This window comes from Macrobrachium rosenbergii, chromosome 41, assembly GCF_040412425.1.
Source record: "Macrobrachium rosenbergii isolate ZJJX-2024 chromosome 41, ASM4041242v1, whole genome shotgun sequence".
NCBI lineage: Eukaryota > Metazoa > Arthropoda > Malacostraca > Decapoda > Palaemonidae > Macrobrachium > Macrobrachium rosenbergii.
In genome coordinates, this window is record NC_089781.1 from 51,556,928 (window position 1) to 51,582,868 (window position 25,941).

The 25,941-nt window shown below is 35.3% G+C and overlaps 1 protein-coding gene across 3 annotated transcripts in view; it reads right to left on the reverse strand.

The window, feature by feature from the left end:
* LOC136826861 (Y+L amino acid transporter 2-like) overlaps nucleotides 1–25,941 on the reverse strand; it is a 334,102-nt gene that overhangs the window by 244,561 nt on the left and 63,600 nt on the right. For 2 of the 3 annotated variants that reach the window (XM_067084355.1, XM_067084354.1), the window contains exons 2-3: nucleotides 9,025–9,433; nucleotides 8,176–8,394 (exon numbers count right to left, since the gene is read on the reverse strand). In XM_067084355.1, coding sequence (XP_066940456.1) covers nucleotides 8,176–8,394; nucleotides 9,025–9,433 — 628 coding nt within the window. Of the gene's footprint in view, nucleotides 1–8,175; nucleotides 8,395–9,024; nucleotides 9,434–25,431; nucleotides 25,579–25,941 lie in introns of those variants that run through there. The other variant, XM_067084357.1, reaches the window with a different exon arrangement.

The following is a 25,941-nucleotide window of genomic DNA, read 5'->3' on the forward strand; positions in this document are numbered from 1 at the left end:
ATATATATATATATATATATATATATATATATATATATATATATATATATATATATATATATATATACATATATATATTGTCACTTTGTTGTGCTATTTTATAATTAGTCATTTTATTCTAGTTTTTGTAAAGCATATGAACTGTATTATTATCCATTTAGTTTGTTTTCCTCCTCCCCGGTGGTTTGTCTGTTTAGTAATTGTCACTAATGACCATTCTGTCTTTTCATATATTTGTGAGCGAGTGGTGCTGTCACCATGGTGATGTCGGATATTCTTTCGACTGAAGGAGTCAGTTGATCTCTGAGCCTTATTACTCCTGGTGACTGCTGAATTTGCTACGTAACGCCTGCTTGGAAGTACTATTACTTAAAGGATTACACTTCATCCAGCCTCACCCTCGGCTCAGTAAATGTCGAGGGGCTCTCGCTTAGTATAAGGTATAATGAATGATATTTTTGGATTAGTCAGGCAATCTTTGATTGGTCTCATTTGGACGTCCCGGTTTCCTGGAGGATCATCCTTGTGGACGTAGGATCGCTGTTGGATGGGTCCTATCGAGTACCATAATTATATTCATTTGCCTTCACCACTTCGCCCCTCACTTTTGTCTCTGGACGAGACATATAAGTATCTAAAAAGATCACGGCTATAACTCCAGTGTTACGGAGGACAGCAATATATGATTAAGGAGATCACGGCCACTGCTCCAATGTTTCGGAGGAGGGAAATTATCATTAGATTAATTAGTTTGTAATTGATAGGTTGTTTTTACTTTCCGAATACCTTCTCCTATCTGAACCCCCTTATCTTTGTGGATGTATCTTTGCTTTTTTCTGTCTTAATTGGGTAAGTGTGTTGGTTTATAAATCTTTCAGGTTGATTGGTGTTCATTAATAATTGTATTCCGAGGTTCAGGAATAACTTCTATCTGCATAATTTTTGTATTAAATTTAAGTGTTTTTGTGGTGTTTCGTTTTCCCCCATGAATTGATTTTTGCACTATTAATATTATTTGAGAGCTATTCCACTGACTGTGGACTTAGCTTGTGGTTGTGAACAGAGTTTGATAAGAAAGTTATTTAATTTTTAGTAACGGAGGAAAAGGACCGTTACAAATTGGCGACCGTGACAGGATCTTACGTTCCTGTCTGTTCACTCAGTGCAAAATTAATTCTGGGGGCTTAGTTTTCTTTGAACAACATTTTTACACCTCCTCGTGTTGAGTTTGTTGTTTGTTGATATTTAGTTTGTTTAGTCACAATGTCGACAGTTAATGTGTTAGATCTCCTGTCTGGAGAGGGGTGGCAAGCAAGGCTTGCAGAGCTTGATAGAAGTGAATTGGAGCAAGTAGCTCAAAATTTGGAGTTGGAGTATGATATGTCTATTAGGAAAGGCCTATTGTTAATCCAGGTTTATGATTATGTCTGTATGGTTGAAAAGGGTGAGGTAATAACACCGAAGACTGAGGTGTCGGTGGAGGTATTGACTAAACAGATAGAATTGAAAACTTTAGAATTTAATTTAGAGAAATTTAGGGTTGAGGAGAGAGAGAGAGAAAGAATGTTTGAGAGAGAAATGCGAAGTGCAGCTCCCTCTTCTCCTCCTTCCTCCCCGAGTAGTTTGGTAACGCCTGCCATTAATTTGGGGCAGGCCCTTAAGTTTGTGCCATGTTTCCAAGAGAACAATGTTGCGGAATTTTTGTCTCATTTGAGAGAATTGCGGCCAAATTGCAGTGGCCCCAGGAATACTGGACCACTCTCATACAGAGTAAAAATGTAGGAAGGGCTCAAAAGGTTTAAGTAACTTTGGATGAAACTTTGTCCTCAGATTACGAAAATGTTAAGGCTATTGTGTTGAAAGCATACGAGTTGGTTCCGGAAGCCTACAGGCAAAGGTTCAGAAATTTGCAAAAGTGTAGTGACCAAACCTTTGTAGAGTTCGCTAGGGGAAAAAGACAATTTGCGGAAGATTGGTTTAAATCGAAAGAGGTGGATGACATGGAAAAATTAAAAGAATTGTTATATGTAGAAGAATTCAAGAGGTGTGTTTCAGATAAGTTAAAAGTTCACCTCGAAGAACTGAAAATCGACAATTTACAGGAAGCCGCTATTGCTAGCGATGAATATTATTTGTCACACAAGAGTGAGTTAGGAGCATCAGGGACAAGTGTAGAACCGAAATGGGATAGGACAGGTCGAGGTGGTTATAATAAGAGTAAGACGTTTATGCGGCCTAATCATAATAATAATAATAATTTTACGGTACAGGAACCTGTTAATAATGTTAAACGTTTTTCTGTTAATAATGATAAAAGAGGTTATGGTTCCCATGATCCAGAGTGGAAAAAGAAGGTTACGTGTTTTTATTGTAATAAGAAAGGGTATTTGAAGAGTTCTTGCTTTGCTTTTAAAAAATCCTTGCAGGCTAGAGGAAGACCGGTGATGGGAGTCAGCAGAAAAGAAAGCGATCCTGTTCCGACCAGACCCAGTGACCAATGACTAACAGACTGTTTTGAGAGGTATTTGTCTGCTGGGAAAGTGTCGTCGGTCAATTCGCCCATTGAAAAGGAAGTAAGGATTTTACGGGATACTGGGGCGGCCCAGTCTTTGATCTTACGGGATGCGTTACCTAAAGATTTTGACTTTGATTGTAAAGAGTTTGTTTTGCTGTCTGGTTTTCCTGATTCAGTCAAGTCTTACCCCATTGGAAATTTTCATTTGAAATGTCCTTCTTTCTCAGGAGTTTTGAAGTTGGCAGTAGTAAATAAGTTTCCTGTCAAAGGGGTTGATATTGTTTTGGGGAATGACGTGGCTTTTAAGAATAAGACTTGTCCAATTTTGATCAATCCAGAAGTAGCAGTAGTTACGCGTTCTAGTGCTAGAGTTGTTGACGTTGCAACTGATGTAGACTTGAGTAGTTTGGAAAATAGTAGTAGTATTGTAGGAGATATTAATATTTTGAGAGATCATCCGAATTGGACTGTGGAAGAACTTGTTAAAGCCCAGAAAAAGGAATTTCATGACCTACCCATAGAGTCGGGCGAAGAATCGGACTTGACTGTACCTAAATTTAGAATTATTAAGAATATTTTGTACAGGTTGAGTAGGCCGATGGAGGCTGGTAACTCGGAACATGAAATATTAAGACAAATAATGGTTCCTTATATTTACAGAAATGGTTTGATGTCGTTGGCTCATGAAAGTGGTTTGGCTGGACATTTTGGTGTTTATAAGACGACTAGCAAACTCTTCGCGAACTATTTCTGGCCCAAGTTGAAAGCAGACGTTAGAAGTTTGTTAATAGTTGCGATGTGTGTCAGAAAGTCGGTAAGCCGAATCAACCTGTTCCTAAAGCTCCTTTGTGCCCCATCCCTGTGGTTTCCGAGCCTTTCAAAGAGGTCATTATCGATGTAGTTGGTCCGTTACCGAGGACTCGTAGTGGGAATGAATATATTTTCACTATAATGGATAAAATGTCTCGCTATCCTGAAGCTATTCCCTCTGTACCATTAAGAGTGAAAAAATTGTAGAAGTACTAACCAACTTTTTACTAGGTATGGGATGCCCAAGGTCGTCCAGTCAGACTGTGGGACTAATTTTGTTAGTAAATATTTCAAAGGTAAGATGAATGAATTGGACATTAGACATGTGACTTCTTCCCATATCATCCAGAAAGTCAGGGTGCTCTTGAGAGGTTCCATCAGACCCTGAAGTCAATGATAAAGAAATATTGTTTAACTCATGGATCCGATTTGGACAAGGAATTGCCTTATTTATTATTTGCCTTTCGGTCGGCTCCAAGTCAGTCCTTAGGTTTGTCACCTTTTGATTTGGTCTTTGGACATTATGTGCGTGGTCCTCTTGATGTGGTAAGAGAATCGTGGGAAGGTGATATCCCCGACATCATCTTGTTAGATTATGTGACAAACTTGGGTGACAAATTGTCGAAGGCTTGGAAATTTGCCAGAGAAAATTTATTGTCTAGTCAAAGAAGGATGAAATACTTTTTTGATAGAAAGGCTAAAGTGCGTAATTTCGCAGTAGGCGATAGGGTTTTGGTACTTTTGCCGTTGCCGGGTAATTCTTTGAAAGCTTCTTTCTCTGGACCATGGAAAATTTTGAAAAAAGTTAGTGAGGTAAATTATTTGGTTGAAACTCCGGAAAGAAGGAAGCCTTTCCAATTGTGTCATGTTAACATGTTAAAAGCATATAAGGAAAGAGAGAAAGTTATTCCGATAGCCGCTATTATGGATGATGTTTCACATAATAATAATCTTTATTCCTTTTCAGAGGGTTTTAATAATGATAATTATGATAATGAAATTTGCTTGTCTAGTAATAAGAATTATTTGGAGAACTTTGATGGTTTAGTCTCCCATCTCAGTAGCGAGAAACGAAGGTCTTTAAGAAAACTGGTTATGGGTTATAAAGAATTGTTTTCAGAGGTACCAGGTCGTACGTCTATTTTGGAACATGACGTGGATGTTGGGAATGCCACCCCCATAAAACAGTCCCCTTATAGGTTAAACCCCTTTAAAGCTAAGGTAGTAGCCAAAGAAATTGACTATATGTTAAAGCATGGTTTAATAGAGCCCAGTAAAAGCCCATGGTCCTCTCCGGTAGTGTTGGTGAAAAAGCCTGATGGTGATTTTTGTTTGTGCTTCGATTATAGGAAAGTTAACGAAGTCATGCAGACAGATTGTTATCCCTTGCCTCGGATTGAGGATTGTATCGATCGCATGGGAAAATCAAAGTTTATCAGTAAATTTGACTTGCTAAAAGGGTATTGGCAAGTTCCTTTATCAAAACGGGCCAGGGCTTTATCTGCTTTTGTGACTCCACAAGGGTTATTTCAATGCCGTGTAATGCCGTTCGGTATGAAAAACGCTGCGGCTACGTTTCAACGTTTAATGAACACATTGGTGTATGGTTTAGAAGGTTGCGTTGTGTATATTGATGATATCGTAATTTATAGCGATGACTGGGAAACGCATCTGAAGCGTATTAGGGTTTTATTTGAGGTTTTAAAAAGGCTGGGTTAGTAATTAATTTGCAAAAAGTGAGTTTGTCAAAGCGAAGGTAATCTATTTAGGGCATGAGGTTGGTGACGGTAAGGTGGCACCTAAACAAGCCAATGTAGAGGCCATTGAGAAAATATCTATACCAAAGTGTCGAAAGGATGTCAGAAAATTCCTGGGTCTAGTTGGTTACTATCGCAAATTTGTAAGGAATTTTTCTGACATTGCTGATTCACTCACTAATTTGTTGAAGAAAACTGTTCCTTTGAATTGGACTCCTGAAACGCAAGGGGCATTTGAATGTTTAAAAGGTGTGCTTCTTAGTTTCCCCATTTTAAGGGCTCCGGATTTCGACCTGCCTTTTTCGCTTGCCACTGACGCAAGTGATGTCGGTGTCGGAGCGGTCTTATTACAGAATGACGAGCAAGGCGTTTCTCACCCGGTCGCGTTCTTCTCGAAGAAATTGAATTCCGCTCAACGAAAATATTCGATGGTCGAGAAGGAGACACTCGCACTCATTCTGGCTATTAATAATTTTTCCATTTATCTTTCTTCCACAGGAACTCCAATAAAGATTATGACTGACCATAACCCCTTGACCTTCATCAATAGATACAAAAATAAAAACCAACGTCTGATGCGTTGGAACCTCATGTTACAGGAGTGGAATCTAGAGTTCGCGCATGTCCCAGGGAAAAGACAACGTTGTGGCCGATGTTTTCTCTCACAGCGTTGAGTAGGGAAGGATTCTTGCAGAGGGCTATGCGGATATTAAGGTAGTATCTGTATCGTTCTAGTTACAGTGTGTGTACTGTTGAAGTAGGTGCTTAGGTTTGTATTGTAAGAGTAGATGAGTGTATAACAAATATGTATTAATTATAATTTTCCTTTACAGGAGTTCTGTAAATGCCTTGGGCTATAAAATTAAGATTAGTTTAATATTAAGGTCTTAGGTAAAGGTAGAAGGTGCTACTCGGTGTTTATATTTTGTGACAATGTTTATTGTAATGAAGGTTGGTGAAGTGCTTCTAATGCGTTATGGAATGAGTGTTGAAAGAAACAAATGGGTAATATCGTAAAATTGTTACAGAAAAGTATGATATAATGATGTTGGTATACAATGATGTTGGTATACAATGATGTTGGTATTTGTTGGTCTTTGGCACATGGTATAATACGCTGAGGTGATTAATTTGGTGATTAGGATATTAATCGGGGAATTTACATTGTTAGCGGACAGCTACTAATCCGGGCATTCTTGGTTTTCAGGCATAATTACACTTCACGAAATTTTGCGTGTTAGGATTGCGCAGGGGAAAACTGTGTTGGTTTTCTCTGTGTTGTCCAGTGTTAGTGTATGTATTCGGTAGGACACTTTTATAGTGATATGGTGTTGTCACTGTGTTATCAGGACTATTGTTCGCTGAACATTGTTGCAATGAGCGATGTGAAACAAAGTGAAACAACGTTGAGTCTGTAAATTATGACCTATGAACAGTTATATGGAATCCGGATTAGAGCATTGTAGCTCTTGATTATGCGTATACTTATGTGAGAGTTTTGAAGCTCTTGGGTTTAAAATAATATATTTAGCAATGGTTTTTGAGGTTTTCTGTGTTATAGGTTTTCCATTGTATTAATATTTTAATTTAGATACCTTTGTGAGCTGCATCCTTGTTCCTTTGCCACCCCTCCTGTTGGATATCGGGTTTTGTAAGTTTTATTTTTTTTTTGCAAATTCATACCTTTGTTTTTTCCTTACAGGGTTGCATAAAACCTTGTTCTTGGCTTGTCGGTCTTTTCAATGACTATTTAGTTTTTTTTAAAGTATTCCAAGTTATTTACTGTAAAAAAAAAATATATATATATGTATATATTTTTTTCTTTTGGGAGAGGAGGTGTCACTTTGTTGTGTTATTTTATAATTAGTCATTTTATTCTAGTTTTTGTAAAGCATATGAACTGTATTATTATCCATTTAGTTTGTTTTCCTCCTCCCCGGTGGTTTGTCTGTTTAGTAATTGTCACTAATGACCATTCTGTCTTTTCATATATTTGTGAGCGAGTGGTGCTGACACCATGGTGGTGTCGGAGATTCTTTCGACTGAAGGAGTCAGTTGATCTCTGAGCCTTATTACTCCTGGTGACTGCTGAATTTGCTACGTAACGCCTGCTTGGAAGTACTATTACTTAAAGGATTACACTTCATCCAGCCTCACCCTCGGCTCAGTAAATGTCGAGGGGCTCTCGCTTAGCCAAGGTATAAGTGAATGATATTTTTTGGATTAGTCAGGCAATCTTTGATTGGTCTCATTTGGACGTCCCGGGTTTCCTGGAGGATCATCCTTGTGGACGTAGGATCGCTGTTGGATGGGTCCTATCGAGTACCATAATTATATTCATTTGCCTTCACCACTTCGCCCCCTCACTTTTGTCTCTGGACGCAGAGACATATAAGTATCTAAAAAGATCACAGCTATAACTCCAGTGTTACGGAGGACAGCAATATATGATTAAGGAGATCACGGCCACTGCTCCAGTGTTTCGGAGGAGGGAAATTATCATTAGATTAATTAGTTTGTAATTGATAGGTTGTTTTTACTTTCCGAATACCTTCTCCTATCTGAACCCCTTATCTTTGTGGATGTATCTTTGCTTTTTCTGTCTTAATTGGGTAAGTGTGTTGGTTTATAAATCTTTCAGGTTGATTGGTGTTCATTAATAATTGTATTCCGAGGTTCAGGAATAACTTCTATCTGCATAATTTTTGTATTAAATTTAAGTGTTTTTTGTGGTGTTTCGTTTTCCCCATGAATTGATTTTTGCACTATTAATATTATTTGAGAGCTATTCCACTGACTGTGGACTTAGCTTGTGGTTGTGAACAGAGTTTGATAAGAAAGTTATTTAATTTTTAGTAACGGAGGAAAAGGACTGTTTACAATATATATATATATATATATATATATATATATATATATATATATATATATATATATATATATATATATATATATATATATATATATATATACATATATATTTTTATATCTTGTGTGCATGCATGCAGATTTTTGTTATAAGTATAAGCACAGACTGTCTAACATATATGCAATGTATAAGGTAATACTATACAGTGCTGTATTTGTACTCACAGATGAGGGAGGCAGCAATGAGCCTTGCAGCGGTATCAGGGATCTGGCCACACTCAAAGAAGGGCTGAAGGAGGTAATTGGAAAAGGTGAGCGCAACAACAGCACACCCAGCAGCATTCCTTATCACAGCAGTAACCCATATGTATAGGAAGGCCGGTAAGGCGCCAAAAGCCTCATAGAGGTAACTGTACATTCCGCCACTCTCTGGAATCATTGTACCTGATGGAATGAGCAGTAAAAAATTTGATTATAATATGCTTCTGTCGGTAAAGAGAAGTGATATAAAACTGTATTAGCTATTACAAAAGAACTGAATTCAGTAGAATGTGTCTGATAACTATGACCAGCAAAAAATATACGATACCATACTGTTGTGCTTGTGCATAAATTCTACCTGAAGACCCTAATTTAGAACTAGTCATTTTATCTGAATATCCAATAAAAAATGGCCAAGAATGCTGTAATAATATTTCATTATTTATATCTACTTTAGGAAAAAGCAAAATGAAACAGTCTAAAATTAAACATTAAACAAATTGAAAACTGAAATCAAGATCACATTAGAAATTAAATGTATTCCTCCGAAATTCCAAGTAACTCGTTAAGAATAATGATAACCATAATAGCATTACATTCTGTTCATGGGAAATGACACATTGTGCCTCCTTACAAACGCTTTGCCTGGTCTTTAAATTTGAAAATGGAATTCTCTGAGTGAGGGGTTTTGACAGCTTTCATCAACAACTGAAGTTTTATGATACTTCCACCTTTTTTAATGTCCGTTATCTAATGGAAAGTCCTTGAAAGAACTTCCCTTCCAAAGAAGATAGTGTGTCACCTTGAACTTACTCAGTTCCACAAAGGAGAGAGCACCCACCATGGAAACGATGCCCGACACAGCCCACACACCCAGCGAAAGCCCAACACTTCCAGTGTACTGAATGACCCCTTTTGGAGAGACGAATATGCCAGATCCGATCACAATGCCAACAATCATGGCCACTCCCTCAAGAAGTCCAAGCTCCTTTTTCAATGCAATGGCTTCTGTGCCTTTGACTTCATTCGGGAGTTCAAGTTTTGACTCTGAATGGACAAGAACGTCACGTGACTTGGACTTGACTTCTATGTGGTCTCTCAGGGTAGGCGGCAGAGGTGTGCTGTCCGCATGCTGTGAACCCTTTGAGTTTCCCTTGGCTTCGGAGGCTTTCTCCGGAGCTGTAGAGGTCAAGGGTGAATTCTTTGCTGGGTCCATGGTCATCTGTTAGGAAACAAACAGAAGAATCTATGCTGTAGAATTCAGTCTGTTATTATGATCAGGAAAAAATACAAACTAAGTGAATAAATTCATTTCACCGTAAAATCACGTTACCACATATCGTACATTTTTCATAAAATGAAAAAAAAATGTATCCCGCTGAAAATTGCTTGAAATAAGATTTGTATCATCTTATACCTCCAATTTTATTGTGACTGTATTTCAGGGATACTTCAGATATGCCTGGAACAACAATGGGAATCAGCATGTGACGGTAACCAAGCTTAGTTTTTGTCTGGTTTCCAGTAATCATGTAAATTCCAGAAAAATTTATGTATGAACCAGTGATTAGGGTATACTTCCAAATGAGACATATTTTGTATTGAATTTTTGTTGGATTATTTGCTGAGCATTTTCTGGGAACAAAAGCGATGCGTCATGTGCTTTTTCTAACTAAGGCCAACTTCAAACGCTGCTCCAAAAAGTAGCAATTCTATTAGCTTTGTCAATAGAAAACAGACTTTTGCAAAGTTATTGTAGTGAAAAGTGATTATGGTCTCTCTTCTCTAAGTCAGTCTTTGTTAAAGCATAATTCATGAGACTATCATTTCTGCATAATTGGCCCTCCCCCCCCCACCCCCCCAATTATGCAACTTTGACCAAGTGGTATAGCAGAATGTTCTGAGTGAGGGCTGAAGAAGTATATGTTATATATTAAATATATATATATATATATATATATATATATATATATATATATATATATATATACATATATAATTTATATATATATATATATATATATATATATATATATATATATATATATATTTCATGATGTTGCCTTGTATATATATATATATCCTCCTATAATATTGACATATTTACTTTTTCATGTGTTATGTTTAATGATAATGGTTGTTGAAGTGTCATATTTAGTTTGACATCAGATCTCAAAAGTACTAATGATTACTTGATAGCGTAATTTAGAAGTGTTGTTATAATTTTAATAGTAACGTAATTTAGAACGAATATCTTTCTTGGTAATAGCAAAGTAAGTGAACACGTGTGTGTCTGCAAGGCTTGTTTCATTTCAGTTGTCATCAGTTGAGATAAGAGGGAACGCTTTGTTTTGGGTTAGCGATGACAGATTTGCAAAACAAACGCCAATTCGTCCCATACGGGCTCAAGACGAGTGATTTCATGTTGTTGCATGCATTGTTTGAGTCACGTTCGCCACTTTGAGAGAAAGAATACGTGTCCTGATCAATTACGTCATGTTTTGTAAGATGCGTTCAAAACGTTTTGCTGGGATGATAACTTTCCTTCTAGAAGCTTCTCCATTGTATCTCGCACCCAAAACGCTTTAATGACGTCACCTCCTGCTTCTAGAACTTTTGTATCTCGTACCCAAAATGCTTTAATGACATCATGTAATTGTTTCACGTATTACTGGAATCCTAAAAGATATTTCATTCTGATTTCTGAGACCAGTCGATTTGGTTCCATTCTCTCTCTCTCTCTCATTCCTAATTAGGAAGAGATTACTTTTAACGTAAATTTTTGTGGTCACTTTTAACATTAACTTTTGAGATCTGAATTTAGCAAAGTTATTTAGGAGAACGGCGCCTGGTAAAAAAGTGTGTATTGTGCAACGCAGCTGCAGCAAGTGATTTACAGAGGTTTTCACAAGTTGTGTAAGGTAACGTGAAATTTTACTTATTGATACCATGGTATGATAAGTTAGGAGGTTATGGTGTGATAAGTTAGGAAATTTTGAACAAGTGAAATCATTATTGATAAATCTTACGTGTATTTTTGTGTGTTTTTCTATTTACAATTTCTTTATATTTTCACATTTTTATGTTTGTGATGTAACATTTATTTACATAGCATTGTAAATATTTCTTGTTAATTTAACATTGCATACTTAATTTAACATTGCATACTTAATTTAACATTGCATACTTGATTTCATTTATTGAGATTTTCTTTTTAAATCTTGAGTAATTCTTGATAGTTTAAATTTTTCTTGATTAATTTAAATTCCTGATAAAGTTTTTGTGAATTAGTTTTGTTTCATAATTTAATTCAAGAATTCATTGAGTTTTGTGTTATTTTCAACTAATAGTAAATTTTTTCAGATTGTGAATTCTAATTAATTGTGAATTCTAGTTATAAACTTTGAATCTGAAAATAAATTTTTGTATTTAACATTTTTAGAAAAACAGTGTTTCATTTATTGATCACCAGTGAATAGGATTGATTGTGTGTGCATAAGGCAAAGTGATAAACATGTTTTGTTCTTTTAGTTTTGCTAAAGTGAATTAAGACCTGGGGAAACAGTTAGAGTTTTTTGATGGAGTGATGCCCTTTTACTCTAGAAGATTTCTAGTTTAATTTTTGATACCTCACACATATTCTGACGAACTTAGTTTGATTTTTTCAAGTGATTGATAAATAAGTTTTTTCTTAAGGGATCACTGTTACCTTTAGAGTATTCAGTCGTAACAATTAATGTTGTGAGAGTTCAGGTATCTGGCTGAAGTGAGGTATATTTTGAATCTTGAGATTAGTTGTGTAATAACCAGGTACTTGATACGCATCGTGACATAATATTGTTTGGTGCCCAGAGACCCGTGGAACAAAACAAAATATCACTCTGGTTTATGGTTTATACTGGTGGTGTTAGGGATATATTTTGATAGGAGAGTGACCACATAGTTATTTTTTGCTTTGTATTGTGAATTATTTAGTTGAGTAACTTAGAGAAAATGGCTCTGTTCAATGTTCAGAGGTTTTTAGCAGCTCCTTCCATCCAAGAGTTATCTGAATCCAACCTGACTACAGTGGATTGCTTTAGCAAGCATACTGGGGTAATGTGTCTAGTGGTATGATTAAGGCACAAATCAAATATATTGCAATCCAAGCGTTGATGGACTCTGGTAAAGTAGATGAAGAGTTAGGAGGCACAGGAATTGTTGAATGCAGCTGAGGCAGAATTTACAGATAAACATGAGCAAAAGAAAGAGAAAAGTGATGCAGAAGCAGAACTTAGACGTATAGAAGCAGAAGAAAATTTGATTAAGCTGAGGATACAGGCTGACAGAGAGAAAATGCAAGCAGAAAGAGAAAGAGAAGATAGAGAGAAAAGAGAAAGAAAGGAAAGAGAAGAAGAAAAAGCAGCAGAAGAAGAAAGAGAAAGAGCAAAAGAAGAAAGAGAAAGAGCAAAAGAGGAGAGAGAAAGAGCAAGACATGAAAGGGAGATGGAGTTAATAAAAGCTCAGGATCCACATTACCTGTAATACCGTCTAACCCTACTCAAGGTAATTCAGACCCTGTATTTGATGTAGTAAGAGTGCAGAAGGAGGGAAATTTACAGAAGAAGCCCCAGATGAGTTTTTGATCACTTTGAAAAAGTGGCTTCAGGTATGGGATGGCCAGAAGATAAATGGTCGGTCTTGTTACAGAGTGTTCTCATTGGTAAAGGAAGAAGTGCCTATTTAGCCTTATCAGCTGATCAGTGTAAAGAGTACAAAGGTACTCAAACATAATGTGCTACAAGTTTACCAGATGACCCTGAATATTATAATGAAAGATTCAGATCTTTGAGAAAGGATGACAAGATAACTTTCTTGGATTATGCTTACAAAGTAAGAAGATGTTTTAAACGATGGTTGGAGGCTGCTAAAAGTTAAATCTATGGACGAACTTGAGGAGTTAGTAGTCCTAGAACAATATCTTAGAGGAATTCCTGAACACATAAGAGCCTATTTAAGAGAGAGAGAGGTTAAAAACTTGACAAAGCTGCTACATTGAGCGAAGATTTTAATATAATTTCTAGCAAAAGAAATTATAATGTCAAGTACCAGAACCAACAACGCACAGGTTTCAGATCTCATCCAAATTTCAGGAACATTACAACTGGAAATCCTTCTAGTGGCTATGCCAATACAAAGTCAGGTAACACCCTCAGCAATTAAATGTTAAATCCTCATCATCCAGTCAGTTTTCAAGACAGATACAGAAGACTAATGTTGTCTGCTACAAGGGTGGAAGAGTAGGACACTACAGTCGAGATTGTTATCAGACACAACAGCAGACCAAACCAGTTGGTCAAGTGGTTAAAGGTAACCAGGTGAAGCAAACTACGAAGAGCAGTGTGGGGAAGACTGAGACTAAACAAGCAGAGTGTTTAGCAACCAGTGGAAATGTAACTTCAAGCAGTGAGTGGCTGAGCAGCTTGGAGGCTTTAGACACCGTGCATATATGAAGGTACGCTGACAACTCAAGGAGGAAGTGTGCAGGTACCAGTCAAGGTATTACGTGATACGGGGAGTAACCATAGTGTGGTAGTTCGTGGTGCTCACCCACAGTTGGAGAAGAATCTCACCGAGAGATTCAGTTATTTTGAAGGGTATAGGAGTAGAAGAGGTAACTCCTATATGCCGCTTGCATTTGTCCTGTGAATTGGTGACAGGAAATGTTGATTTTGCTGTAAAAGACTCACTAGCTGTTGAAGGTGTACATGTTTTACTGGGTAATGAAGTTGGTGGTGTACCATTTGTTCCTTGTCCTATAGTGACAGACAAACCGTTTAAGGGTTAGTCCTACAGTAGCTTTAGAGAAGAAAAAACCCCACCTGTTTCCAAGTTGTGTAACTACCAGGAGTATGAAGAGAACTATGTCTGCAAGTGAAGATACTGAGGATTTACCTGCACCAGAAGAATCAAGTGAAGGATCTTTAAGATTAGAAGAACTGTTCCAGGAAAGTGAAGTTTCCCTAGTGTTAGTAGTGAAGAGATTTCCCAAGAAGAAGAGGATCCTGTTGTTATTGAAGAGACTCCGAGTAGTCAAAATGTTCCTGAAGATGGTAATGAAACTACAGAAGCAGAGTTAGCAGATATGGAGAGTTCAGCCCTTGAAGTTGGTCAAGTGACAAGAGAGAAGCTAATGAAACTGCAGAAGAGGGATACAACGTTGGCTGATTTGTTCTTCAGAGTTGTTGATCAAGAAGAGATGCAACAAACCTCTACCTGTTATTATCTAAAGGAAGGATTGCTAATGAGGAAGCATCGACCTGCAGATATACCAGGAAATGCTGAATGGGGTGAATATCATCAAATTTTGATTCCATATCCATTGAGAAAACAAGTTGTAGCAGTAGCGCACGAGTCTGGACATATGGGAATCAGGAAGACTGTTGAGAAGGTTATGAAGTAGTTTTTTCTGGCCTGGACTTCACAAGGACGTTAGCAAATTTTTGCAGTGTGTGTCACACATGCCAGATAGCTGGAAAACCGAATGAAACCATTCAGAAAGCACCCCTACATCCCATAGAAGTTAGAGGAGAACCCTTTAGCAAGGTAATTATAGATGTGGTTGGGCCACTTCCGAAAACAAAGAAAGGAAATGAATATCTATTAACATTAATGTGTCCAGTGACTAGGTATCCTGAGGCGATCCCTGTAAAAGTATAAGTGCAAAGGTAATTTCTGAGAAGTTGGTGGAGTTTTCTTCAAGTTTGGAATACCAGAAATTGTGCAAAGTGATAGAGGAACGAACTTTACTTCAAAATTATTCCAGGATGTGATGAACTTGTTAGAGTAAAACAACAGTTATCAACTGCTTATCATCCAGAGACTCAAGGAGCCTTGGAAAGGTTCCACCAGACATTGAAAAGTATGTTAACTAAGTATTGTAATGAATCAGGAAGAGAATGGGATGCTGGTTTACCTTTAATGTTATTTGAAGTTAGGAATGCTTATCAAGAAAGCATGGGATGTTCACCAAATGAAATGATTTTTGGTCGAGACATTAGAGGTCCATTGAAGATTCTTGCAGAGAATTGGGAAGAAAATCAAGAGGAAATCCAAAGAGAATATGTGAAGAACTTGAGGAAAAGATTAAGAGAAATTAGAAAATTCTCTTTAGAAAATTTGAAAATAAGTCAAGAGAAAATGAAAAGGAAATATGATGCTAAAACTAAGCTAAGAAATTTTAGTATTGGACAGCAAGTTCTAGTGTTCTTACCAGTGAAAAGATTTCCCTTACCAATAAGTTTCAAGGTCCTTATAGGATAATAGAGAAGTTAAGTGATCGAACTTATGTGATTGAAACACCAGGAAGAAGAAAACGACAGAGGAAGATACATATGAATCTTTTGAAACCTTACTTCTCAGAGACTAAAACTGAAACAGTGTCAATAACACAAACAACTTCATCTACAGAGGACGATGATGGCTACAGAATTAGAGCTGAAAACAAGATGAACAATTCTTCAATATTAGAAAATTTGGAAGATAAACTAAAACATCTGAGTGTTGAGCAAAGTAGTGAATTAAGTGAAGTTATTCAAAGTTTCCCTGAAATTTTTGCAGATGTACCTAGGTGTACCAATCTGACAAAGCATGAGATAAAGATCAGAGAAGATGGAAAACCTTTTAAAATGAGAGCTTATTTTTTATCGCCTTTTCATCGAGATGTTTTGAAGAAAGAAGTTGAATATTTGTTGCAGCATGGATTAGCAGAACCCAGTTCAAGTCATTATAGTTCTCCTTGTGTGTTAGTGAAGAAACCAGATGGCTCATTTAGGATGTGTACTGATTATAGGAAACTGAATTCCATCAGTGTGGCTGACAATTATCCTTTGCCTCTTATTGATCAATTACTTGATAATATTGGGCAAGCCAAATTTGTTTCAAGATAGACTTGTTGAAAGGATATTATCAAATTCCCTTAGATGAGAATGCTTACTTGAAAGTTGCTGTCAGCTTTCATTACTCCTTTTGGACTGTATCAATACACTGTAAACAAAGTTTGGTCTGATGAATGCACCTGCAACATTCCAGCGAGTGATGGATCAACTACTAGGATCAATAGAAGGAGTAGGTGTATACCTTTGATGACATTGTGATTTATTCTAATACATGGGAAGAACATCTGAAGATATTAAGGAAAGTGTTCAAGAAACTTCGGGAAGCAGGACTAACAATTAACTTACAAAAAGTGAGTTTGGAAAGGCAACTGTACAGTACCTAGGATTTGAAGTTGGAAAAGGCCTTCTCGCTCCTATTGACACTAATGTAGAAGGTATCCGTAAGGCTACCCCTCCTACTACAAGGAAACAGCTACAAAGATTTTTGGGCATGGCTGGATTTTATCGCCGATTCTGTCCAAATTTCTCAGCCGTAGTAGCTCCCTTAACTGACTTAACCAGTCCTAAAAGAAAGTTTGATTGGACTCCAGAATGTCAAGAATCATTTGAGAAGGTTAAAGCCATATTAACTTCAAGACCAGTGCTTCAAGCTCCAGACTTCAATAAAAAGTTCGTGATACAAGTTGATGCATCCGACTGTGGAATTGGAGCTGTTCTACTTCAAAAAGATGACAACAGAATCTTACATCCAGTATGTTTTATGTCTTCAAAGTTGAAAAGCACCAGAAAACATACTCAACAATCAAAAAAGAAACATTAGCATTAATCACAGCATTGAAAAAGTTTGAAGTGTATGTGAACCGACCTAGGAATGAAGAAATTTTAGTATTGTCGGATCACAACCCAATCTCATTCATCAATAAGATGAAAAATAATAATATGAGACTGACCAGGTGGTCTTTATGCCTGCAACCATATAATGTAAGTGTTAAACACATTTCAGGAAAAGATAATGTCATAGCAGATTATTTATCCCGTTGTGAATGTTTTGATTCAAACCCGGGATAAGTAATCTTCTCGGGGAGGAATTTCATGATGTTGCCTTGTAATATGTATATCCTCCTATAATATTGACATATTTACTTTTTTCATGTGTTATGTTTAATGATAATGGTTGTTGAAGTGTCATATTTAGTTTGACATCAGATCTCAAAAGTACTAATGATTACTTGATAGCGTAATTTAGAAGTGTTGTTATAATTTTAATAGTAACGTAATTTAGAACGAATATCTTTCTTGGTAATAGCGTAGTATGTGAACACGTGTGTGTGTCTACCAAGGCTTGTTTCATTTCAGTTGTCATCAGTTGAGATAAGAGGGAACGCTTGTGTTTTGGGTGTCTTGATGACAGATTTGCAAAACAAACGCCAATTGTCCCATACGGGCTCAAGACGAGTGATTTCATGTTGTTGCATGCATTGTTTGAGTCATACGCCACTTTGAGAGAAAGAATACGTGTCCTGATCAATTACGTCATGTTTTGTAAGATGCGTTCAAAACGTTTTGCTGGGATGACGTAACTTTCCTTCTAGAAGCTTTCCATTGTATCTCGCACCCAAAACGCTTTAATGACGTCACCTCCCTGCTTCTAGAACTTTTTGTATCTCTACCTAAAATGCTTTAATGACATCATGTAATTGTTTCAATGTTACTGGAATCCTAAAATCTATTTCATTCTGATTTCTGAGACCAGTCGATTTGGTTCCATCTCTTTTCTCTCTCTCTCTCATTCCTAATTAGGAAAGATTACTTTTAACCTGTAAATTTTTGTGGTCACTTTTAACATTAACTTTTGAGATCTGAATTTAGCAAAGTTATTTAGTTTAAGGTCGCCTGGTAAAAAGTGTGTATTGTAACGCAGCTGCAAAAGTGATTTACAGAGGTTTTCACAAGTTGTGTAAGGTAACGTGAAATTTTACTTATTGATACCATGGTATGATAAGTTAGGAGGTTATGGTGTGATAAGTTAGGAAATTTTGAACAAGTGAAATCATTATTGATAAATCTTACGTGTATTTTTGTGTGTTTTTCTATTTACAATTTCTTTATATTTTCACATTTTTTATGTTTGTGATGTAACATTTATTTACATAGCATTGTAAATATTTCTTGTTAATTTAACATTGCATACTTAATTTAACATTGCATACTTAATTTAACATTGCATACTTGATTTCATTTATTGAGATTTTCTTTTTAAATCTTGAGTAATTCTTGATAGTTTAAATTTTTCTTGATTAATTTAAATTCCTGATAAAGTTTTTGTGAATTAGTTTTGTTTCATAATTTAATTCAAGAATTCATTGAGTTTTGTGTTACTTTCAACTAATAGTAAATTTTTCAGATTGTGAATTCTAATTAATTGTGAATTCTAGTTATAAACTTTGAATCTGAAAATAAATTTTTGTATTTAACATTTTTAGAAAAACAGTGTTTCATTTATTGATCACCAGTGAATAGGATTGATTGTGTGTCAAAGGCAAAGTGATAAACATGTTTTGTTCTTTTAGTTTTGCTAAAGTGAATTAAGACCAGGGAAACAGTTAGAGTTTTTGATGGAGTGATGCCCTTTTACTCTAGAAGATTTCTAGTTTAATTTTTGATAGTCACACATATTCTGGAACTTAGTTTCTTTTTCAAGTGATTGATAAATAAGTTTTTTCTTAAGGGATCACTGTTACCTTTAGAGTAACAGTGTAAAAATTTGTTGTGAGAGTTCAGGTATCTGGCTGAAGTGAGGTATATTTTTGAATCTTGAGATTAGTCTGTAATAACCAGGTACTTGATATTATTCGTGACAATATATATATATATATATATATATATATATATATATATATATATATATATATATATATATATATATATATATATATATATATATATATATATATATATATATATATATATATATATATATATATGTATGTATATATATATATATATATATATATATATATATATATTATGATAACCCCCATATCATTATGTTGTAATACTATAATAACTTATAATTATGTAGTAACTGTAATAACCCACCTATCATTTGTATGCTGTTAGCCCCATCTGTTGGTTGCTTTTTGTACTGTACATAGTGTATGAAATTTCCTCCTGTTTTTCCCTTGTGGAATCCTTGGAAATGTTAACTTCCAAACTCATTACAAAATTTACAACTATGTCTTTGAGTTCATTATCCGGTGGCTTACGATTCTTTTGTTCATTACAGTTATTAAGTGGTTATTTGTAATTATTGTTGAAATATTCTTAAGTTAGCTGAAATAAGTAAAACTTATGTTTAATTTAAGTTTTGATTTGTTAATGCACCTTGTAAATCTACTTTACGCTACATGAAGTGATGTCCTCATCACTTGGAATTAAAGAATGGTTCAAGTGGAAAGCTTAAGTTGTGACAATACATATCTATCTATCTATCTATCTATCTAATACATACATACATACATACATACATACATACATACATACATACATACATACATACATACATACATACATACATACATACATACATACATACATACATACATATGTCTGTGTGTATGATTTATATACAAAAATTAAGCTACAAATGTTGTTTAATACCCAATTCGTTCTACCTGGGAAATATATGCATATATATATTTAGCTGTATTCTTCTCAATCACGAAGATAAAATATCACAATATACTCCACAATGAAAACGAAGGAGAAACCAGAGGAAAAAGGAAATAGAGTTCTTAATTTGTCCCAACAGTTTCGCCTTCCATCAGGCCTCTTCCGGGGAACTTTATTGACTAATCAGTTTAAGAAAAACATACCGGACATATGTTTACATTTGACTTCAAGACTTACATTAAACATAAACAATTGCAAATGGTTAACGATGCTTACAGCTGTTACAGGATAATATAAAATATAAATTGTCTAGTACATAGTTCGTCCAGCATAAAAGGTTAACAGTCTAATGAGGCTAAACAGGTAATTAAGTGAATACCTAAGTCAATATATTACATAATTTGTACTGGTTTTTCATGATATGTAGAAATAGTGGGTCTGTCTTGAATAAGCCTATACTGCCATTGAAGTTATTGTTTTCACTATAGTGAATACATGCCGTTTCTATTAGATCTCTTTCTATAAAATTATTGTTTCTGAAGAAGATTCTTGCTTGAGACAACTGAATTGGATAAAAGCATTTCTAGCGTGTTTACTAATGGCACTGTTTCTTTGATCAGTAGCGATACTATACTTAGGTTGTGCAATTCGTTTCTCAACAGTTTTTGCTGATTGTCCAATATAAAATTTATTGCAACCACAAGGAATTTTGTGTACTACCCCGTTGTCGTATATAGGGCTGTTTCTTATTAAAGTTCTGCCAATGGTATTGCGATAGGAAAACACAACAGTCACATTTAATAATTTAAGTGGGTGGATAATATGATCGAAGGCTGGCATGTATGGCAAACACAGTATATTGCTATTAAAATTCCTGTTTCCCCTAATGGAATAAAAAGATTTTTTGGCTAGCGAGAAACACTCATCTATATCATGTAAAGTAAAATTGTTCTTAAGACCTAATCCATATATATAATCTATCTCGTCATCAAAGAATTCAGGGCTGACTAGATGAAGAGCATTAAAAAACATAGATCTTATACAGTATCTGACTGTCTTACTTGTTTATTGAGGTTGCAGTAAATTTTATATTGGACAATCAGCAAAAACTGTTGAGAAACGAATTGCACACGATAATAGTATCGCTACTGATCAAAGAAACAGTGCCATTAGTAAACATGCTAGAGAATGCTTTTATCCAATTCAGTTGTCTCAAGCAAGAATCTTCTTCAGAAACAATAATTTTATAGAAAGAGATCTTATAGAAACGGCATGTATTCAATATAGTGAAAACAATAACTTCAATGGCAGTATAGCTTATTCAAGACAGACCCACTATTTCTACATATCATGAAAAACCAGTACAAATTTTGTAATATATTGACTTAGGTATTCACTAAATTACCTGTTTAGTCTCATTAGACTGTTAACCTTTTATGCTGGACGAACTATGTACTAGACAATTTATATTTTATATCATCCTGTAACAGTTGTAAGCACCGTTAACCATTTGAAGTTGTTTTGTTTTATGTAAGTCTTGAAGTCAAATGTAAACATATGTACGGTATATGTTTTTCTTAAACTGATTAGTCAATAAAGTTCCCCGGAAGAGGCCTGATGGAAGGCGAAACTGTTGGGACAAATTAAGAACTCTATTTCCTTTTCCTCTGGTTTCTCCTTCGTTTTCATTGTGGAGTACAATGATATATGTATGTGTATATATATATATATATATATATATATATATATATATATATATATATATATATATATATATATATATATATTTATATATATATATATATATATATATATATATATATATATATATATATATATATATATATATATATATATATATATATATATATATATATATATATATATATATATATAGTTCTATATATCTATATATATATAACCAAAGGGAATTATAGAATAAGTTCATTCATCAAATGGCTAGAACTATTTGAAAGCTTAAGAACTCACGACATTAGCAATATATATTTATATATATAATATTATAAATATATATATATATATATATATATATATATATAAATCATCAACACACAATCACGTGTGGAACAGAAATAAATTTCTGACTCACGTCAGGATCGAACCCAGGTCTCTCAGGTGGAAAGCAAGGGCGCTATCCACTAGGCCATACAAGTCTTATTCACTCAGAAGGGATAATTCGAATGAAATGCTGTCTATTGGGTCATTGCTGAGTCGGGAAGTTGGGGAAAACTCGCTGGTATGCAAGCAGTTAGCTTGCCCAGGTAATTCCTTGGGTGCAGTTGCTCTCAGGTTCCAACTTCTTTTAGACTTGTATGGCTAGTGGATAGCGCCCTTGCTTTCCACCTGAAGACCTGGGTTCTTGATCCTGACGTGAGTCAGAAATTTATATATATATATATATATATATATATATATATATATATATATATATATATATATATATATATATATATATATAAGCATTAAGCTTATATATATAAGCATTCTTGGGAAATATATATTTTCCCAAGAATCCCAGCCATCAAATGCTTCAATTAAAGCTGGAAAATACAACAGTGCATTTTGGGCACTGCCTGACAAGGAAGGGCGAAAGGAATATAGGCCCCTCCCTTAATCTTTTAATCGCCTTTCAACTTTCTCTTCTCGAACATATGACTGCGGGAAACTTTTGTTTACACAGACACAAGGTTGTGAGAAGCCTAAAGCCCTGGGGATGGAGATTAAGAGAAAAGGACAGTTGCCATGCACACGCAGGACTGATTCATAGATGACACCAACCCCAATCTACCTGCGGGTAACCTCCTGACCCCTGACCGAAGTCATATAAGGGTCCCACCAAAAGGAACAAGAGAGAGACAAAATGCTGGACATGAGAGAGACACACTGCTGGACGCGAGCGAGACACATCTCCTTCAGGGAGCCACGCCCTACCATGTGGTCCTATCTTGTAGGGACCTTTAGTCTTCTTACTGGTGAAGCCCTTAGCCCCTTCCACCATCGCCATTTCCCTCGCTGAAGCCGCCTCTTCTACAAGGTAAAGTGATCTGTTGCAAAAGTTCATCCAGTCAATCACACTGTTTCAATTCTCGTACTAAACTCCCTTTTTTTATATTTCTAAGTACCAGTATTTCCATATTAACCTTGCCTTGTTAGGTCAGTGTTACGTAAATACCTGTTTAAATAATTACATAAAATTGTGTGTTCCAGGCTTCGTGGCACCCTCTGCGCTCGCCTTGTCCTACGTATATTTCACTGCATCCTTACTGGCTTTTAATTCGTGAATCTCTCCCTTTACAGAGGGTTTGTTAGCCGTGGAAATCCCCCTTGACTGTGCCTTGTGTCAGCATCATCACACCGATGGATATACTTTCAATTTTTCCCAGTTATAATTAACCTCTCAGGCCTTGCATGCCTAATTAGTCCATTTCATCTTCTGATATTTCATTTCATGTAAATACACATAATTTTAAACTTATCCTAACATGTTTACTTACAAATACCTTGTGAGCAGAGCCCTCAGCTCAGATAAATTCCCCCTTTTTCCTGGTTTTTTACGATTTCCTGAATCAACAGCGGTCAGATTTTATACAAAGATAGAGGTAAGTAACGAAATCATTCATCTAGCTTATAACTGGCTCATGGTAAGCATTTCCCTAGGAAAAATCATTAAAAAAGAAAAAAAATATATATAATATATATATATATATATATATATATATATATATATATATATATATATATATATATATATATATATATATATATATATATATATACAGGCAGTCCCTGGTTATCAGTGGGGTTCCATTCTGAGGGTGTGATGATAACTGAAAGTTGGCGCTAACCGAAAATCAGCGATTTTCAGGGCTTATCGGCGCCAAAAAGTGCCGACTTTCGATTATCAGCGCCTCTGTTTGGTAAGTATTGGCACCAATACCCAATTATCGTCTCCAATAAGCTGTAATTGGCAATTTTTGGCACAGAAAATCGTCAATTTTAGTCGCTAAACTGGCGCCGTAAAACAGGATCTCTGTTAACTGAGTGCTCCATTAACCAGGATTACCTGTATATATATATATATATATATATATATATATATATATATATATATATATATGCATAATATACATAAAGATAGATATATATATATATATATATATATATATAAATATATATATATATACAGAAAGATATATATGTATATGTGTATATATTATATATATTATATATATATATATTATATAATATATATATATATATATATATATATATATATATATATATATATATATATATATATAATTTATATATATATATATGGAAATGATCACATGGAAATATGGAAATGGATTTCACAGAAATAAATTTCTGACTCATCGTGGACAGAACCCCAGTCTATCAAGTCAGAGTCCAGGGCATTTGCAGTTCAGACATGAAGGTCTTAAAAGGAGTTGGAACCTAAGTACTACATACATGAGATTTTTCCTGGGCAGGCGACTAAGGCCTAACATACCTGTGAATTTTACCCAACTCCACGACCCATCACGTATGTGGTACTTAGGTTCCAACTTCTTTTATGACCTTTGTGTCTGAACTGCTAATGCCCTGGACTCCCACTCGAAAGACCGGTTCGGTCCTGTGGTGAGTCAGAAATTTAATATATATATATATACTGTATATATGTATATATATATACAGATTATATATATATATATATATATATATATATATATATATATAAATATATATATATATATATATATATATATATATATATATATATATATATATATATATATATATATATATATATATATATATATATATATATATATATATATATATATATATATATTTACAGATTGGGTCTCCTTGGAGGAATGCAAGGGGGTCTTTATTTAGTTACTGCCTTAATGGACCAACAGAGAAGACCAACCTGTAACAAAATAAAGGGAAAAAATGGATAACTCACCTTGATGTTACCATTAGTTAATCAGGGATTGGAAGGTCGCCATGGGAAATGAGTATCAAGTTATGTTAAATTGAATTTATTTACAGAAGAAGCAATCAAGAAGGTAATCTGCAAGGCTGATGATAGAGCAAGTAAACACAAATAATGGAAAAAATGCAAATTGACCATAAGTAGAAAATCTCTGCATATGACAAGGTAAATTCGTCTTGAATGATCAGGCTCTCTTGTGTGCAACGAAAAGGGGGATCAGATTAGTGACCAGGGAATTCTTGCGTTTATTGGAAATGTCAGTACTTTTAAGATGATTTGAGCTCACAAGGCTGGGTCAACTGAGCAGAGTAGTAGCGAGGACCCTGGAAGAAAATCCAGGATTAGCATTCCACACAAAGGAGTTTCTCTCACACTAAACTAAACAATGCACCATGGAGGAGTAGATTGATTAAATTTAATTAGCCCATGGTAACACTATGGAGGGAGTAACCTACTGCTTATCACTGAATTGAATTAAATTAATTTAGGGCAAGTCATGGGGCGAATTTTGGGCTAATTTGTTGATAGATTCTTAACAAAAGGATTTGGTTAGGAGAATGAAAAGTGAAAATTTGGAAAAAAAATAAAAAGAGAGAAATTCACTGAGAGAAACAGGACTGACTAGAGGACTAATTGCTTCTGACATACCTTCAGGCCTGTGGATGTTCACGCTCAACATGCAGGACTTGCTGTCCGATGCTTCTTAGCCTCTCCAGGAGAAAAAAAGGGTTGAAGACTTTACCTGTCGCTGGCTGGGTTCTGAGTGGTGTTGTTTATGACAGGAGAGACACTTCTCTGGCTGTGCTTGCTTCCGTCGGCAGAGGTCAGTCATCCTGCAAATTAGTCACACAGCCAGCAAAAAGGGTGTAGGAAAATAGGTCTTATGGTTAGGTACTTAAAGGTCAAGCTCCTAGTCTACCTACAGCCTGGATTCGGACCTATGCACTAACAGACAGGCATCGACTACTGAACATGTGATTGGGGGGCAAAGGGGGTGCTATTGTCCTATCCAAGGTCAGGTGATGTGGGGGTTTCCTCTACATGGGTTCAAAACAGGGCGCTAACCTTCTTTCCCGCCAATAAATATAGCCTACAAGTTAACTGAGAATCGCTTTTGTTCAGAAATTCGATATATTATCTGGCTGGCTAAGAGGGACA